Here is an 18,612-nt window from a genome sequence, read left to right on the forward strand (position 1 = left end):
TCCAAATCACTCAAGTGTACAGTGCATATATAAATATACATATATCAAACCGTACCGGTCAAGAGACAACACACACAATAGACGAATTGCACATTCTTGAAGAAATTCACAGTTTTTTAGCCAAGAATGCCTAGCTAGTTTAACGAAGTTCATCAGCTCACAATTTTCAGGAATATTTTTCAGCAGATCTGCTTTTCCAATGGAAACCTTATCCTCAGCATAACCCTTCATCTCAGCGGTATCAGCAGCATCTTCACACGAATAGCAGGCACCATCAAGAAAAGATTCTGGCTCCACCTTAACAGGAGTAACATTCAACTGGCCATTATCTAGCCCAGAAGGCAAATTCCACTCATGATCAACCTTCATGCAGACATCAAAATTGCCAACCTCACTGGAAGAGACAATATTGGCCATTGTTGAGGATGACACATCTTCAAACTTAGGCTTCTTCAGATCCGGCTGAAGCCCATCTGATGAAACTTGCATATTCAAATCAATCTCTCTCTCTCTCTTCATTGTATTTGATATACCTTTATCTTCTAGTTCAACAAAAAGTGCACTATCCCAGCTCAAGTCAGGCATAAACACCCCAGCAGATGCACCTTGATGAGTTAAAATTTCCCTCAAGGCCATGACACTACCATGGCGAATCTCCCAAACTGTCAACATATATAGTCAGAGAAACCAACATTTGAAATTTAAAGAAATAATGAGAATAAGAAGCATAATGACCCTGATGAAAGATCTATCTTGTGAACCCACAACACCTCCTCCCCCCCCCCCCCCCCCCCCCCCCCCCTCCCCAACCCCAACCAAAAACAAAACGATAGAAGGGGGGAAAAATTGCTTACCTGGATCAAAAATATCAAGGATGAGTTGCTCAAAAAAACTACGGAAGGGCCACCGCCCATCTCCATCATGCTCCAAGCTGTCTTCGTCATTATTAACATCCATAAATGGCTGCATAAGAAGCCAAAAGCAAAATATTGTAACTTGTAATATGCAAAAGCTAAAACATAGGATGGTAATCAAAAAACAATGCTTTGGCAACCAAAACAGAGAATGAATAATATAATACAATTACTCATCAACAGATGTTGAAGCTATAAACAACAAAATAACAGGAGAATGCATGGCTGCATTTAGCTGAAGAAATCCACAATGCACAGAAATCAAAACTGCAGATCTTCAAAAGGATTTTAATATTGACTGCTAAGCAAGCCATTTTATCCTTAGACCATCAGGAGAATGCATGGCTACATGGTATTGGTTTTCTGAGTAATATTAGACATTTTATTAAGTTTTTGGGCATTACACAGTTCCAGTCATATTTCTTATACTTAGTGCACGTTTGGATAGCGTTTTGCGCGTCCAGCATCCAGCGGTTTTTGGTGGGTCCCGTGCACTGTTCACGAGACCCACAAGTACTTTTTTTTCAAAAAAACAACTTTAGTCCTGGGTCCCACATCACTATTCACACATTTAAAAATTATTTTACTACAGTGTTTTCAGTTTTCAGAAATAAGCGATATCCAAACAGACCCTTATATTGATTTTTAGTGTTAAATGTAATTTTCTGGTTCCTAAGGATGTGCTGTTCCAACAGTCCATTGGCTCTTATTTTGGTTTTATTTGAGTTTAATTATTTAGTTTGGGCTCACTAGTGAAAGCCCATGGAGTCCAACTCTAATTAGGAGTCAAGAAGTCCAAGTTGCACTAGAATTAGGTATTAATCATCTATTTTTATGAATGTAAACTTTCTATTGAAGAGGAAGTTTCATAAATTTTCAGAAGTTATGAAGCTTTGTTCAAGGTTTGTGTGATACAACCTTTTCCAATTTGTGATGCCAAGGAAATCCTAGATGTAATGTCTAGAAGTTCACTTTTTTGACCTTGCATTTCCATCAAATTTAAACCTAGCAAACACACATTGATTTATCACATTCAAAATCCTAAAATCAAAAACTTAAAAACCTAACCACTAATCCATTAAATAGTTCCAAATAACCAAAAAAACAGCCCAATTACCGTTCACAGGTTACTGTTCACATCCCTGTAACAACAACCCAGCCCTCAGGCTTTCACATTGGTTTCATCCTCAAAACCTACCATTCTTTTTCAAAATTAGAAACCCTATATTCCTTGCTATTTTGCAGCCTTTTTCCCCACAAAACCCTAACCCTAATTCCTCAAATTAAAAGCTGACCAGAGTTTCCATACATCATTTGACTTCATTTCCCTTAGTCCAAAGTCAATGAGAGAAAATATTATAGAGAATTACAAAGAGGTACACTCAAGCAACACATTCAAAACAGTAGAAGCCCAATAAATAACTCAAGTTGAGAAAAATTTTTATTCTCTCAAAGCCAGCAAATATGAAACAATGTTGTTTGTGAAAGCCAATTGTAAAACAAAATTCAGCTATGATTTTTCCATTCCTTTTTAAAGAGTGTGTTTGATTGGGTAAAAAGTAAGAGGATAGAAAAGAGAAGCTAATTCTATTTTTCACCAATAATGTTATACTGAATCATTGTGTTAAACAACACTGCCCCAGCTTCATTTTATATAGTTTTCAGAATTATCATGTAAAGGACTCTTTCGTGGAGGAACATTTTTGTAGACAAAATGAGGATCTCCATTGCGATGTGCATTTTACAAGATTGATTCAAGATTGGGAATTGGAGAGCTTACAATCTTTCTATTCTCTTCTATACTCCACTAATATTGGCCAGAATGGGGAAGACAGAATGGTGTGGTTGCCTGCCAGGAATGGTTCTTTCAAAGATAAGTTATATTATAAAGTTTTAACAGCCAGAGGAAGTTGTGCTTTCCCTTGGAAAAGTATTAGGAAGGTGACTTTTTTCACCTGGACAGTCGCTAGCGAAAGATCCTCACACTGGATAACTTGCCAAAGAGGAATATTTCTGTTGTTAACGGTTGCTGCCCATGTAAGAATAGTTGGAATCGGTGGATCACCTCCTTCATCATTGTTCTTATGCTTATAGTCTATGGACACTTGTGTTTTGTACGTATGGTGTCTTTTGGCTTATGCCTAAACAAGTGGTGGAATTGCTAGATAGTTGGAATAAGGGTGTTGGTTGGCATCAAACAGAATTATTTATTTATTTATTTATTTAGGAGGGGGGCTATTCTGCTGGGTATCACGTGCACTATTTGGAGAAAACAGAACCATCGAACTCTTAAAGGAGACGAACATTCCATCCTTGAGTTGAAAAGGTTCTTTTTGCTGTCCTTGCGTTGAATGGATAACTGCTATGAGTGGTCTCTCTATTCCTTTCCTTTTGGATTTCTTAGATTTATGTAGTTTTGATTAGCTTTTTGTTTCCCCTAGTACACTGCCAGCCTGCAGTGTTATCTGTACTTTAATGTTTTTTGAATAAAGTTTTATTTACACCTAAAAAAATAATAGTTTCCAGAAGATCTTTCTGCGTGAAACTCTTCCTCATAATGGACCGAGAAAGTCTTGTGTGGTTTTCTGAAATTCATTTTTTTTCTTTGATCGGTAGTTTTCAGAAAACCTTTCTGCATGACACCTCTTGTCCATATGGGCTAACACAAGCAAGCACCGTCTCATAACTTCAATTTCTTTTTCTTTTTCTTTTTTTTTTTTTTCGTTTTTTGGCACTTTGAAAGGGGGAGCAACAACGAAATTGATTAAAAAAAAAAAAAAAAAAAGGAAAGACAAAAAGTATACATGATGTATAAAAAAGGCTTACCTACAGAATACCTACACAATACGCTGGTCTATGTAATCTAGAAAGAAATGAAAAATTCATGCAGCCAAATGCAAGAATCTACTCACACTAGGATCTCAAAAATAAAGACTTAAGCTTAAGCCTGAACAGCTCAACACCACTACATTGTGCATGGAGAAGTAGCCAAATTCAAGAATCTACTCACACAATAATCTCAAAAAATAAAGACTTAAGCTTAAGCCTGAACAGCTCAACACCACTACATTGTGCGTAGAGAAGTAGCCTCCCAAACTGGGCAATTACCATGCTGTCCAAAGATACCCTTCGAACAAAGAAACTCACGATAAGCAATAAATAAATCACCAACTGAATCACAAATAGAGAAAAGGAAAAGACAATTTCTAGTAATAGGGATCAATCATCCATATTAATTGACAAAAATAACCCATCTGGGTAAGAAGAAAGAGTAGACTTCTATATTGGGTGTCATTACAAGTTATTTAAAATCAAATGCTTGAGGTCACATGGATGCCCTCACGATACAATTGCAACATATTGGATTCTTGCAGGTCAACATCAAGAATCTTTCTAGAATGTTTTTGGATGTCTCAGGTGCAAATGAGAGTAAAATTCTTTGGATTACATGCACTGTTTGATAAGGCTTGACCAAAACCTAATATCTAGAGGGCATGGTACAGTGGACACCAAATCAATTTGTTACCTAAAGGCTAATGAAGAATCAGCAAGCCATCATCATATGCACTGCCCCATATGAGACTTGGTCTTATTCTCTGGGAAGATGCATATGCCTTTGTCGCCACTAGTTACTGGGTGTGGACATACTAGCTTGGTCTTTTAAGTTGTATAAACTGCAAAATATTGCCCTATGGCACTACTCACCTAGTGTGTGCACGCATGTGTATTAAGAGTTCTATTTATTTTTTATATTAGCAAGCTAATAAGGGTAATTTTTCTCTTCCTTCTACTTCTCTCATAACCCTTATTTTCGTAGTTTACAACTCAACTTGGTATTAGAACGTCCCAACCCAACCCTAGAACCCACTAGAACACATGTTGGAGGCTATATCCATTGATAGAGGTGTGCTGACATCAGCATCCATATGTTGATGTCAGCATCCATATGCTGACATCAGTGCTGATGTCAACGCCGGCAGGGTCATAATCCATATGCTAAGACACCATTGAAGTCACCAGAATCTCCTAATAATTGTGATTTTTTACCAATTCTTTTGAAGCCATCTGCCTTTTTTATCCAATGTTTTCTGTCATTCTCATTAGTCATCACCTTAACTCTGAACTCCCTTTCTGGTGGGCTTCCATTTTATGGGGGCCAACTAGACTTTAGAACAAGAGATTTGATGTAGTCTCTCTCTCCCCCTCAATTTTCCTCTTCCTCTTATTTCTCTCTTAACCCAAATTTTCATAGTTTAGAATACCTAACAAATCCCCCCCAAGTGTGTGTAGTTTCCTCATTCCACACACACAAGGTACTTATAGGGAAGAATCCCTTGGGAGTAGCCCCAATGTGTTGGCTAGGAGGCTTGAACTCAAAACCTCATGGATCACATGAGGCTTGAAAACCAAATGCAAAATAAAAATTGGAAGGACAAAAAGTGCCAAATCCGTGGTGGTGCTCTCACTCTAAAACTAAAAATTAATTTTAAAAAACAAATTTGAGACAAATGATAACAAACAAAAGTGACAACATGCATCAGCAAGAGAAAAGAAATTCAATAACTGTGAAAGACTTTAGTGTGTAGGATGTTATAAAATAAATACTAAGAGATTTAACACAAAAAAGAAACAGGTACTATAAGTCTACCAGAAACCATTGATAAATAAACAGTCAAATACCTTATCACAACTTGATGAATCAGGACATTGGCCCTTTGGTGTTGTCAAATTTTGAGCAAACGATGCCTCAGTATCTCCATCCTCAGACCAACACTTTGGTTGGTCTTTCGAATTTATTTTTGCTTTTCGTTTTAGGAGATTCAATTCCCTTGCACTTGGCCTCTTAGATATAACACTAGGAACCATATTTGCTACTAGTTGCTGGATATTATGTACAGATGACGACATGTAAACTCTTTGGTCTATCACATTGCCAAGTGAGTTAACTTTCTGCACAATAAGGTCCTCATCTCTTATCATATCACTGACATCCATGAACTGCTCACAAACATCCAAACCTACACAAGGGAATAATGAAATATTGTGCAAGGCCACGGAAATAAAAGTCCAACTTAGAATATGAATAATACAAATCACTAAATATAGGTTCTAAAACAACCAAACAAAAAAAAAAAAAATATGATGTGTGTAAAAAAAAAATGTTGTTTCTGAGGAAAAATATAAGGAGATTGTAAAGGGTAAGATGCCTGCTAATTAGAAAACAAGAACAGCAGAACAAAAAGAATATATTTGTAACTAATTGGTTGAACAATATAAAACCCCACTCCCGGCGACGTTCACCCACTACAACTCCTTTTAGCAGGCTAAAATAGGAATAAAGCTCAAAGAAATATCTGAAATATAAAAGAGTAATAAAACAAAATAGGCCAATAAGCACTTGCCCAAACAGTAACAATTTCTACAAAGCTTTAACTTTGAATGAATTTTTTTTTCCCATGGAAGAGCATTTGGAAGCCTATGCTTCCAACAAGGGTAGCATATTATTGTGTAGTCAACAGCAGTAGAGAAAAATCAAAAGGTAAAGAATTTTAGGAAACATAAAATTGTTGTGGTTGAATGGCATTATGTGAAAGAGTGGTGAAAATGCTGTACATCTGCTTCTTCAGTGTGATGTTGCTAGAGAGTAGTGGGCTACTTTGCCTATTTGGAGTTCAACAGATCATGCCTAGATATGTGGTTGATTTATTTGCCTGTCAGAAAGACAGATTTGGAAAGTAATTCCTGTCTTATGTGGTATACTTGGAGCGAAAGAAACACTCGAAGCTTTGAAGGGTGTGAGAGAGACTTTTGGAGCTGGAGTAGTTGTTTCAATGATCATTCTATGAGTAGATGGCTGCCACCACAAAGTTTTCTTCTTTTTTTCTCTTGTATACATCCCATGTACTTGAGTTGCACCCCTTTTGAACTCTTTTAACGAAATTAATTACTTCTAACAAAATAAAATAAAAGAATGGATTCATAACTCGCCAAGTACGTAACTTCCAAAAAAAAAAAAAAAAAAGCATCAACTTTGACAACCTTGAAACAATATTCAATCACTTAAAGCTTAACCAGGAGCACTTCCATTCTAGAGCTTAAGTGTTCTATCTTTCAATTAATCACCCCAGCAAGGACAAAAGACCACTTCAAATAAATTAATAAAAAATCCACAACTACTAAGAACTATTTTCAAGGGAAATTTTCTATGAGAAAAATCTACGTCATACCTCATCAACAATACCTACAAAACAAGACCTACTCAACAGAGAACAGCTAAAGCAGCTCGAAACCAAAAAAAAAAAACACACTCACACACACACAAAATCTTTTTCTAAAAAAATTGGTTAGTCACAAACACAACAATGGGTCTTAAACCCACAACCTCACCTCCACCTAGAGCTTATAAGGAAAGGTGTCATTTGAACTATACATGCACATATATTGCTACAGCATATTTAAAGACAAAAATATGTGTCATTACTAACCTAAACGGCGACGAAGATTTTGTTTCTGGCGAGCCAAACGCTCTCTCGGGTTCTTCATACTGTCACTCACAATATCATACTCCTGAATTGAAAATAAGATTAGAATGTCTATCAAAGATCCATACATTACCCCCCAAAAAAATAAAAGTCAAATAAAATTGAACCACTTATGCTGGTAAAATGAAAAAATTTGAACAAATTAAGCAAAATATCAATGTCAATTAAATAGGGATTCAATCACTAAGATTACGAAAAACAACAGCAATACAAGAAATGTTTAGAAGTAGCAACCTCCCCTTTGACAACCAAGAAAAGGATAATCCTCTAATAATCAACTCATCTTTTTCGTAAGAAATTTAATATTTTATTAAAAAAGTGCAAAGAGGGCACAAGCTTAGTACATGGGATTTATACAAGAGCTACGAAAAAACATATCACATAAAATTAGAAAGATCAATAAACTCATAATAGTTTGAAAAAAGAATAACCAGCGGTAACCACCTAGTCATAGTGGAAATGCAGTTGCAGCAACTTCAACTCCAAGACCAATCTATCACACCCTTTAAAACTATGACCATTTCTCTCTCCAAATACACATAGGCACAAAGAAATTGTGATACCAAATGTCAATATTTTTTTTTGATGAGTAATGAGTTTATTGATATCAAAAAGGGGAGCACCCTAGTACACAGGGAGTGTACAAGGGGTCAAACAATCAAGAACAAAAATTACAAGAATCTAGGAAATCAAGAAAAGATAAAAATGATTGGTTCCACAATGCAGCTAACCAATCCATTAAAGTTCTAAAGAAAAATAGCTTCAAGTCTGATGTTGATCTCTCCTTATCTTCAAAGCACCTACTATTTCTCTCTCTCCAAAGACACCACAATAAACAATGGGGAACAATCAACCATAAATACCCATTTCGATGACAACCAAATCTGCCTTGCCAACATGCTAAAAGCCCCACTACAGATTGTGGCATAACCCAGCTCACTCCAAACAATCCGAACACCATAGCCCACATCTCCATTGCAACTAGACAATTAAGAAAAAGATGATCAACCGGTTCACCATTACACTTGCACATGTAGCACCAATCCAATATCCAAACCTTCCTTTTTTGTAAATTGTCAATCATTAAGCACTTACCCAAAGCAGCAGTCCAAACAAAGAAAGATACTCGAGAAGGAATCTTTTGTTTCCAAATACTTTTCCAAGGAAAGCAATAGTCATTAGAGCCCACTAAGAGACTATAATAGTCTTTAACCAGGAAGCCCTTCTCTCTATCAAGTTTCCAGCATATCTTATCCTCATCAAACCCTTTCACCGAAACACCATAAATGGTATCCATGAAACCAGCCAATGCCTCTAATTCCCGAGCATGCACACCCCTAAAGAAACTTACATCCCAAAAAAGGACTTCATTATCAAGCTTCATAAGCTCAGCCACACTAACCTCCTTGTCTCGACAAACTCTAAACAATTCAGGATAGCTGACTACAAGAGAAGTCTCACCACACCAATGGTCTTGCCAAAATTTCACCCTAGACCTATTCCCAATATCATATAGAATGTGGCGAGAAAAAGAAGGCCATCCCCGACTAATATATTTCCACAAGCCAACACCATATGGACCATTAACAGGCCCAGTACACCAGCCACCCCATTCACTGCCATATTTCACATCTATCACTTACCTCCAAAGGGCAGCCCTCCCCATCCCAATTCTCCATAGCCACTTCCAAAGCAAAGCTTCATTAAAAAGTCTTAACTTCCTTATCCCCAAGCCACCCAAAGCAATGGGACTGCAAACAGTAGCCCATTTAACTAAATGGAATTTTGGTTCATCTCCAATGCCACCCCATAAGAAATTTCTCTGAAGTTTCTCAATTCGGTTAGCTACAGCTACAGGAATAGGAAATAGAGATAAAAAATAAATGGGTAAATTAGATAGAGTGCTTTTAATTAAAGTGACTCTCCCTCCCTTGGATAAGTACAAACGTTTCCATCCTACTAATCTCCGATCTATCTTCTCCAGAATTGGGTTCCATATTGCCTTATCCTTGAATTTAGCTCCCAAAGGAAAACCCAAATACTTCATTGGAAGAGTACCTTGCTTACAGCCAAGGACAATCAACAATAATTCCAAATTATCCACCATACCAACAGGAACCAACTCTAACTTACTCAAATTTATCTTTAGACCAGAGACCGCCTCAAACCAAATGAGGATCATACGGAGAAACAGAACCTGATCTAGATCAGCACCACAAAAAATCAAAGTATCATCTGCAAAGAGAAAATAAGACACCACCAATGATCTTCCCTCTTCACGACCCACACCAAATCTTAACATGTGACCATCATGGACAGCTTTATCCAGCATTCTCCCAGGGGCTTCCATAACCAGTACAAACAGCAAAGGGTGCAATGGGTCACCTTGTCTCAACCCCTGGAACTCTCAAAAAACCCACAAGGAGAGTCATTTATCAGAATAGAGAAACAAACTGTAGATATACAAAAGAATATCCACTGCCACCATTTAGCAGAGATCCCACCCTTTTCTAGTAACTACATAAGAAATCCCTAGTTTACATGATCAAAGGCCTTCTCAACATCTAATTTACAAAGTAGCCCTCGCAACCCAGTTTTCAATCTACTATCAAGGCATTCATTAGCAATAAGTACAAGGATAAGAATCTGCCGGTTCCTCACAAAAGCATTCTGTGAAGCTGAAATTATATCTTCCATAATTGTGCGAAGTCTGTTGGCTAAGACCTTAGCAATGATTTTATAAACCCCCCCAACAAGACTAATGGGGCGAAAATCCTTAACTTCAATTGCTTCATGTTTTTTAGGTATGAGAGTGATGACTGAAGATTCCTTTCCAACAACCAATAAATAAACCGCCTAGCTAGGCATAAGCCAATGAATCCTAAAAATCACACAATGTTTCCTCAAATTGGCCATCATCAAAATATTACCTAATGCCACATCCAGTAAAAACAGATGCTCTTGCTTGAACACTAACCCTCCAAATGATCGTCTAAGGGAAAGAGGAACCATCCCTAGAGCTTAAAACCTTGTAGAATGTTTTTACCTTAAACATGGCATTTAGATGGAACCCAACATATTTAATGATCACCTCACCAGTCCTCCCAATCTTGGTAGAGTAAAGTAGATTTCAAACAGAAAACAAGGATTTCCAACTCCCAATCTTGCACTTCACTAATAAAACTAATATCCCAATGAAAATTACCATGAGACCAATACAATTGCGCCACCAATTTTGCTTCTTTAGATGGTGAAATTGGAAACAATTTTGCAAATGCTTCAATATGTAATCCCCACACCATACATCATGCCAAAACTAGATACATATACAATCAACTGCCTCAAGTCTAATGAATTTGGAAAACTTTCCCCACAAAAAATTCCTAAAAGCTTACCATAAGCATTGCTCACTACATCATAACTCCATTTTCCCCATAAATTACCCTTTTTTGTCCACCACCCTCCTCCAATGTGCATCTCTCTCCATTGCCTAATGCCATGAGCATTTCCCAATAGTGCATAATTACCAAGATTTTTATACCCAATCTGTCATATCAAATAGGTTCACAAATCTTCTTTGAATTAACAAGATGGAATTTATACTCTTTCCCAAAGAAAATCCCATTAAATTTACAAATTGATTAGCAATATCAGTAGGCACGCAAAAAAGAAAAAGGAAGTAAACTGGATAAAGAACTTCCAATCAACGTGAATAAACCTCCTTTGGCTAACTAACACTTCTTACAACCTGTTAAATCTCCTCTTTATTTCTTCAATAACATTATAACCCAGTGGTAAAGCCAGTACATTTCATAGTAAAAATTTGATATCATGCAACCTGGCATGTAAACTAGATCTTCCACATACAACTTCAAAAGAGGTTGAAGCTTAGTTGCAGTGGCAAGTGCTTTTTAGGCTGAAGTCTGGGAATTAGCCTCTCAAAAACAAGGGATAAGGATGTCTAGCATCCACCTCTCCTAGACCACACAAAAGTGGGAGCCTTCTATTTCGCATGGCCTTTACTCGATATAACTCCTAAACGAAAGGTAACACACTTTAAGCAAAGTAACTGATACAAATAAATCCCACAAACTTCGAAGTTTCTTTCTTCAAAAGATGAGACATCATTAACAAATCATTAATCAATCAATGCTACCAACTGATAATCAAGAGATGGAAAAGATGGATCTCCCCACTTAATCTAGCCAACATCAGGGATCCCAACTTGACCCTATTAGATGGGAAGCACACAAAGCCTCAATCATTTTAACACATCAGTTCCAAGAACTAGAAACATTTAAAATGTCAGTAAAAGATATAGACCAAATTTTAGAATGAATTAAAAGCCATAATAAAGCAACAAACCAAAAGAATACTAATATTAATACAGTCGAACTTTATAGTTGCATCCAATCTTGAGTATATGTAAGCTACATGTAAATTATTGGAACCGTTTCTTCTCATCTCAAGCTTTTGAACAATCAACATGGTATTAGACTATGTATGATGCAATACATGGTTCGAACTCTTGTGGCTTAGGGTTATGTCTTCTCTCTTTCTTGCAAGTATTGCATCAATCATAATCCACAAGGATTTGCCTATGTACTATACTCGTGGCTGACACAGTTCCAAAATCCACATAAATAACCATCAACCTACTTAGTCCTTAATTTGTATTCAACTTTGATTAAAACCATAAATGAAACAAGCCTAGAACCTTTTTTTATATATTTTTTATAACTAAAAATAGTTTTATTCAATAAATCTTATCTATAATTGTTTGATCACGTGAAATGGACGCTGAACTCCATCAAAAGTACTACTTTTTCGCTCACCCCAAATAATCCATAAGATACAAACGAGCTGCCCAAAACCTTATTATATAACAAAACATCCCAATTAATAGAATCCCATAAATCCAGGCCGCTCTAGACATTGAATTCATAAAATACCCCCCCACCCCACCCACAAATAAAACAAATCTGAAAATTACAATGCTAGAGGCTGCTATCAATCCTATTCCAAACTTACATGCTCCTATCAATGTGAAACATCATTACCCAATGCATGGATAATATAGAACATAGATACCAAAAAAACAAGAACCAAGATTTCAATCATACAGAAACCAACAAAGAAAAAAAAAAAGAGTTGCTAGAAATCACCAGCCACTTATCAACAACAACAAAAAAAGCCCCAGCCACTTGTAAAGATATGTCAAAATATAGAAACTTCAACTAAGGCAAAGAAGGCTAAATGCCATTAAAAGTTCTAAAATTTCTAATGACCAACTCAAATTGCATACTGATTTAAGTGTCCCAATTCCCAAGAAGTAAAATGGCTCTCTTTGGACTTTTCCTTGGTAACAACACCTACTCATGTTCTTGTCTTCTTCCTTCATAGACACCCTCATAGGAAGATGGAAATAAAAAAGACACAATTTGCTATGATAGTATTAATTCCAAGGAGGCAAGGAGTCATTTGAAGACCATAAGATCAGGACAACGAATTGTCGAATGCTACCAATGTTCCTTAACGGCAAAACAAAAAGGTGATGCAAAGTAACTCCTTCCAAAAATTTGTATATTGCTGATGAGATGCATACCTGTCCCCCAGATGCCAATAAAGCACCAAACTCAAGCACCTTGTTGATATCAAAGCTGTTGTAGTTTAAATAAAAAATTAAAAAAATATATTAGGTAACACAGCAGACAGTATCCTTGCAAAGGGCGTCACATAATTTCAAGAACATATTCAAAACACTATTCATTGACATTGAAGAGGTAAAAAAAAAAAACCAAACAAGAGCACCTTTTAAATGAGGAGCCTATAATTTTAGAATTAAAAAAAGGCCATGTCAGCACATATTCAGCATCAGCAGAGATCTCCGCCTCCAACATTTTATTTTCAACACAAGCAAAAAGTTCAGACAACGATGTGTGCTTAACATTCTGAGCAATAGCCCCAATAGCATGAGCTGCAGCAACCCTTGTATCCCAGTTTTTACTATGAAGATATTGAGAAACCTAAATTTATAAGACAGTAGGTTAGAATAAATAAGAAAGACTATAATTTTTAATTTTTAATATATATATATATATATAATAATCACAGGAACTCAAATATAATCAGATCAATGGTTTTGAAGTGTCAGAAAATAGATTCCAATCTTCAATTTTTTTACTCATAAGTAACTTTATTAAAAATGGAAGAGGAGACACAACCTTAATACACATGCAAATGCTAGAATAAAATCTTCACTAAACAAATGAGAAAAATAAAATAAAAATAAAAAACATATACAATAAAGTTTAAAAGGAGTAATTCATATCCAATAGGATCTAGCATATGTATAGAATCAAGAATTACAAAGTCAGGTCCATGACTGATACCACCAACCCATTTAGCTGATCTTATGGAATTAATCTCTAGAAATATATAAGGCAAAAGTGGGATACTTTTTTGCAGTACCTTCAGTTTGAGGTGGGAGATGGATCAAAGATAAAATTTTGGAATGATTTATGGCGTGATGACTTCCCCTTGAAGAAGGCATACCTGGAACTATTTTCCTCTACCCGCAATAAGGAAGTTGCAGTAGCAGATCTTATAAGATTTTTTTAATAAGAGATCTTATGACATTTATTCATGGCATTCTTCACTGGGAACTGAATTTTTCAAGACCTATGCATGATTGGGAATTGGACTCTTTGTCGTCTTTTATGGACATGATTCATTCTATCCCAGTGAGGAGAAATGGAGACGACAAGCTTCGTTGGAAGCCAATTAAGAGATGGGGCTTTGAGGTCAAAACCTAACATCAATCTTTGGTTTCTACGACAAATATAACTTTTTCTTGAAAAAGCATTTGAAAGACCAAGAGCCTGTTTGATTCCTGTATTTGAAAACAATTTTCTGTTTCCAAGTACAGAAAACCGTGGGCCCCACAAACCATGTAGTTTTGGCAGGCAATTTCAGTTTTCTGAAAATCAATTTTCACTGTGCAAAACTGAAAACAAAGATGAGGGTGTTTTCTGAATAGTGAAAGCTGAGTTCAGTAGCAATCTTATAAACCACCAAAAAATTATGGTCCACAAGGCTGTGTTGTCTCAATCAAAAGCTTTAATTAAGTAGAGCATGATATAAGATTTTAGCAATGGCAACTTTCATCAAATTTTTTAGTGTATTTTTCTTCTGCAGTCTAATTGGAAAGGGTAAAGGATTCTTCCAATGCATACAATCTTGAAAGGCATTTATTTGTTTCAACAAAAGATAATGTGTCTGTTTAGGAACAGCTTATCTAATTTTTACTGAAAGTGTGCTAAAATATATTTGTACTTTGAAAAAGAAAAAAAAAAAGAAAAAGATGAGGTTTTAAAAAACTTTAAAAGCTGAGGGCTTATAAGCTCATGCCAAATAGACACAATATTTGAAAAATAGCATTTCTTTTATAATTTGAAGGCACATGATTCGTGTATTTTGAATGCACGGGACGTAATGATTGGCCATGCTTACTAATGCATGCCAATTTTTATTTTTATTTTTTTAAGGTTATGCATGGCAATCTTAATACCATAATTTTCATTTGGAAGAATCAATCACTGCTCTTTTCTTTGCATAAATTTTAGAATTCTATTCATAAAGTATCAGTAATATATATTAACATAATTTAAAAATTAAAATTAAATTAAAACTTTAAATCACATACATAAAACTAAATGAATAGAATTTTTTTTTTTTTTTGACAAATCAAAATAAAATGTATAGCATATAAAAAGGCTGAGAGAAATGGGGAAAAAAAAAATGTTGGAAAAACTGATGAATGCTTCATGCAGGTGAGAAGGATGATGGGTTCAGTATACCCCTATACCGTTGACTGGTGTTAGTGAATCTACTTTTTTGAGAAAAAGAAATGTGTAACCAAACAGTATTCCTAGCAAAGTTTTGTGTTTTCAGTTTTGAAAATTGTTTTCCAAAATAGGGGTCAAACAAAATATGTGGTAAAATTGTATTTTGAAAACTGATTTCAAACAAGAATTTTAGAAAACACTTTTCTCATATTTGAAACAAAAAACAAAAGACTGATGACCAAACAGGCTCCAAAGTGCCTTCGAGAGCTGCATTTTTCCTGGACTGCACCTTTGGGAAAAATCTAGACAGTTGATGGTTTGACAAGGAGACATTTTATAATGATTGGTATTTTATGTGTTAAACAAGCGCAGAGACTGTGGATAACTTACTGCTTTAGTGCACTTTGGCTAGGGATTTATGCACTATGGTCTTCAGCCAGTTTGAGGATCAATGGGTTATACTGAAAAGTGTCCTAAAGCTGTTAGCTTGATGGCAAGGGCATTTTGGACAACATCATGATATAGAAATTTAGAGCGTGGCTCCATATTGTCTAATGTGATGGCTTTGGTGGGAAAGGAATGGTTGCCAATTTGAGGGATGTGAAAGGACTGTTCCAGATCTGAAATTGTTGTTTTTCAAAACTTTAGTTGAGTGGATGCTAGCTTTACCTAAAAGTTTAGGTTTCACACCCAAAGTATACTCCTTGTGTACTTACGTTATACATTTTTCTGATTAATATATTATGTTAGTTATCAAAAAAAAAGTACTACTAACCAAGATAAGTAACAAACTTTATGCTTATGTGAAAATAAATAAAGGTCAATTTGACCTGAGAGAGAGAGAGAGAATAAAATACAATAACAAAATTCCTAGCCATTGATATTTACACATTTCTTTTGGGATGGATCATGGGGGAAAAATGAAACTTCCCAATTAGCAACAATTAAATTGCAAAGAAAATAATGGACTCTTGAGGCTTAAAACACCCAAATCATTCATATAGACAAACAAAAGTTGAAGTGAAAACTACAAATAGAAAGTGACCATTCCCATTCATCCATATAGACAAACACAAATGAGTCATGACAATATTGATAGTAAGATAAAATGATTATTTTTTGACAAAGAAAAAAAGAACCATAACAATAAGTGATACCTTCTTCAGAAGAGAAGTTAAGTCTTGAGGATGCGATTTGGCAATATCCCCTATTTGACGAGCAGCTGTAAATCTTGTTGCTTGCGTAGAACCAGCTTATAGATTTTCATAAAATAAAATTCCATTACACGTGGCACCGATTTTAACCCAAAACGAGAGTATGTAGATTGCATAACAAGGAAGTAGGAGGTAAAAAAAGTGCTATCAATCTAAAAAATGAAGAATAAAAAGCAAAGAAGGATACCATCCAAGAGAGTGAGCAGGCGATGAAGGCGAGATGACTGTTGGGCCATGTTAAATCATTCCAATAGTTTTAGATCAACTTAGCCTCTAGGTTCTCTAATATTTACAGCACCACCATTATTAGTCATGTACTCTTAGTGGTACTAGTACTGATTGTTATACAGAACTGATGATCCTTTACAATGCCTATAATATATCAAAACAATATAACAGTAAACAATTATATACTTATATAAAAAGATATACATTTGCACATGTAAAAAATAACAATAATAATAAAAAACCAAACTTGAATAGACAACTTTCACATGTCTAATCAGACAATCAAGATGCAATATAGCTGATGCAAGAAGCACAAAGAAAATTCTAATTTAATTTTGTTTTGTTTAATTTTAGAAGTCATTTCTATTTCTAGTGGTCAACTGGGTTTTATTTCAGCCCTAGTTAGTCAAAAAAGTTAGAACTAGGGTTTAATCAAATTAGTAAATAAAAGCATACTGCTTTACATTTAATGGAGACAGTTGGCTTGATTAATGAAATCTCACCCTTGTGTTTTGAAAAATCAGCAATTTCAATAATTGACATGGAGAAGTGTTGTTTCTAAAATATCACAAGACAAAGTTGGGAGATCACCGGGACTCATGTCAACAAACCATATTATAAGCCAAATAAATAAAAGTAAAGCGGTCCAAACAGTCTTGCAGTCTTATCTAATAACCAATCAATATTTTCATAGCAAGTATAAATACATTTTAACTTTTGAACCATGGTCAATCACTCACAGCATCCATTTATTAAAATTTTTGTGTCACACACTTATTTTAGTATACATGGAACCTCTGCATCACCGCACCATATTGGTTAATAATGAATCATTAACCAAAATCGTCGAAATCATTAAGTTGAGGTATTAACAAATTAACACCAATTAACATTCCCCATAAGATTTAACAATTATACCTGAAAAAAATACCGCAAGAAAATTATTAAGCGCCAAAAAAAAAAAAAAAAAAAAAAAAAGGACACATGAGCAATGCAAAACAGTCCAGTTCATTTCATACAAGAATGGACAGGCTTTCATTTTTTTTTTTTTTCAAAATGTTCAGAGTCACATAACATTACTGCTATACTTACATTGAACAGGTTTAAATTTCAATTTTGAAATTATTATCCCAGATTCATAGAAAGAGAAGAAAAAAAATCGCAAATTCAAGGTAGATGCATTTTGAAATTGAAAGTCCGAATTGTGGTTAAAACATGGAACTAAAGCGAAATCGAATGAAAAGAAGAAAATCCCCAAAAATCGGTTGAGGACAAACCCTAATCTAAAAGGCTAAAAAAATTTAGTAATAATCGTGTGAAGTAAAAGGTACAAACAAGATTGATTCAAAAGAGAGAAAAGAATGAAAAGAATAAACACAGAAACAAAGCCCTTTGGTGAAATCCAACAAGTATGACACTAGAAAAGGAAAAATCATGGACATGGATATGGACTTCGAAATGGAACTTTGGGCAGAGTTATTTCAGAGATAAGAGAGAGAAAAAAAGGCAGTGAAGAAAGATTGAGAGGTAAGGTGTGAGAGTTACCTTTCAAAAGAGATATAGAGCCCACAAAAACGGCGACGTAGCGGCACAGAGAAGGCAGTTACCAGAAGAAGAACGGAGCAGAGGAGAGAGAGAGAGAGAGGGCAGAGAGCAGAGAGAGAAAGAGAGAAATATAAATTTGCAGAAAGGAGTCGGTTTTTTTTCTCTGGGTATCATTGTCATTTTAAAATCCCAGTTAGGGTATTTTTGTAAAATTTACTTTTATTAAAAAAAAAAAACTCCAATTTTGAAGAAACCGCAATTTGTTTTGTGTTATTGCCAAGTCCAAGCAAGATTGACTGTTGTTAATCTGGGTTGATTCGAT

General features: G+C 35.3%; 1 protein-coding gene across 3 annotated transcripts in view; it reads right to left on the reverse strand.

Moving 5' to 3' along the window:
• The window catches only part of LOC126698758 (TATA-binding protein-associated factor BTAF1), a 39,262-nt gene extending 20,811 nt beyond the window's left edge, over positions 1 to 18,451 (reverse strand). For 2 of the 3 annotated variants that reach the window (XM_050396180.1, XM_050396178.1), the window contains exons 1-9: positions 18,291 to 18,451; positions 16,705 to 16,889; positions 16,461 to 16,555; positions 13,268 to 13,482; positions 13,062 to 13,116; positions 7,400 to 7,481; positions 5,595 to 5,932; positions 855 to 963; positions 56 to 662 (exon numbers count right to left, since the gene is read on the reverse strand). In XM_050396180.1, the coding sequence (XP_050252137.1) occupies positions 56 to 662; positions 855 to 963; positions 5,595 to 5,932; positions 7,400 to 7,481; positions 13,062 to 13,116; positions 13,268 to 13,482; positions 16,461 to 16,555; positions 16,705 to 16,753 (1,550 nt within the window). In that variant the 5' untranslated portion in view covers positions 16,754 to 16,889; positions 18,291 to 18,451. The remainder of the gene's footprint in view (positions 1 to 55; positions 663 to 854; positions 964 to 5,594; positions 5,933 to 7,399; positions 7,482 to 13,061; positions 13,117 to 13,267; positions 13,483 to 16,460; positions 16,556 to 16,704; positions 16,890 to 18,290) is intronic. The other variant, XM_050396179.1, reaches the window with a different exon arrangement.
• Between the last annotated feature and the right edge of the window lie 161 nt (positions 18,452 to 18,612).

This window comes from Quercus robur, chromosome 9 (genome assembly GCF_932294415.1).
Source record: "Quercus robur chromosome 9, dhQueRobu3.1, whole genome shotgun sequence".
Taxonomy (NCBI): Eukaryota; Viridiplantae; Streptophyta; class Magnoliopsida; order Fagales; family Fagaceae; genus Quercus; species Quercus robur.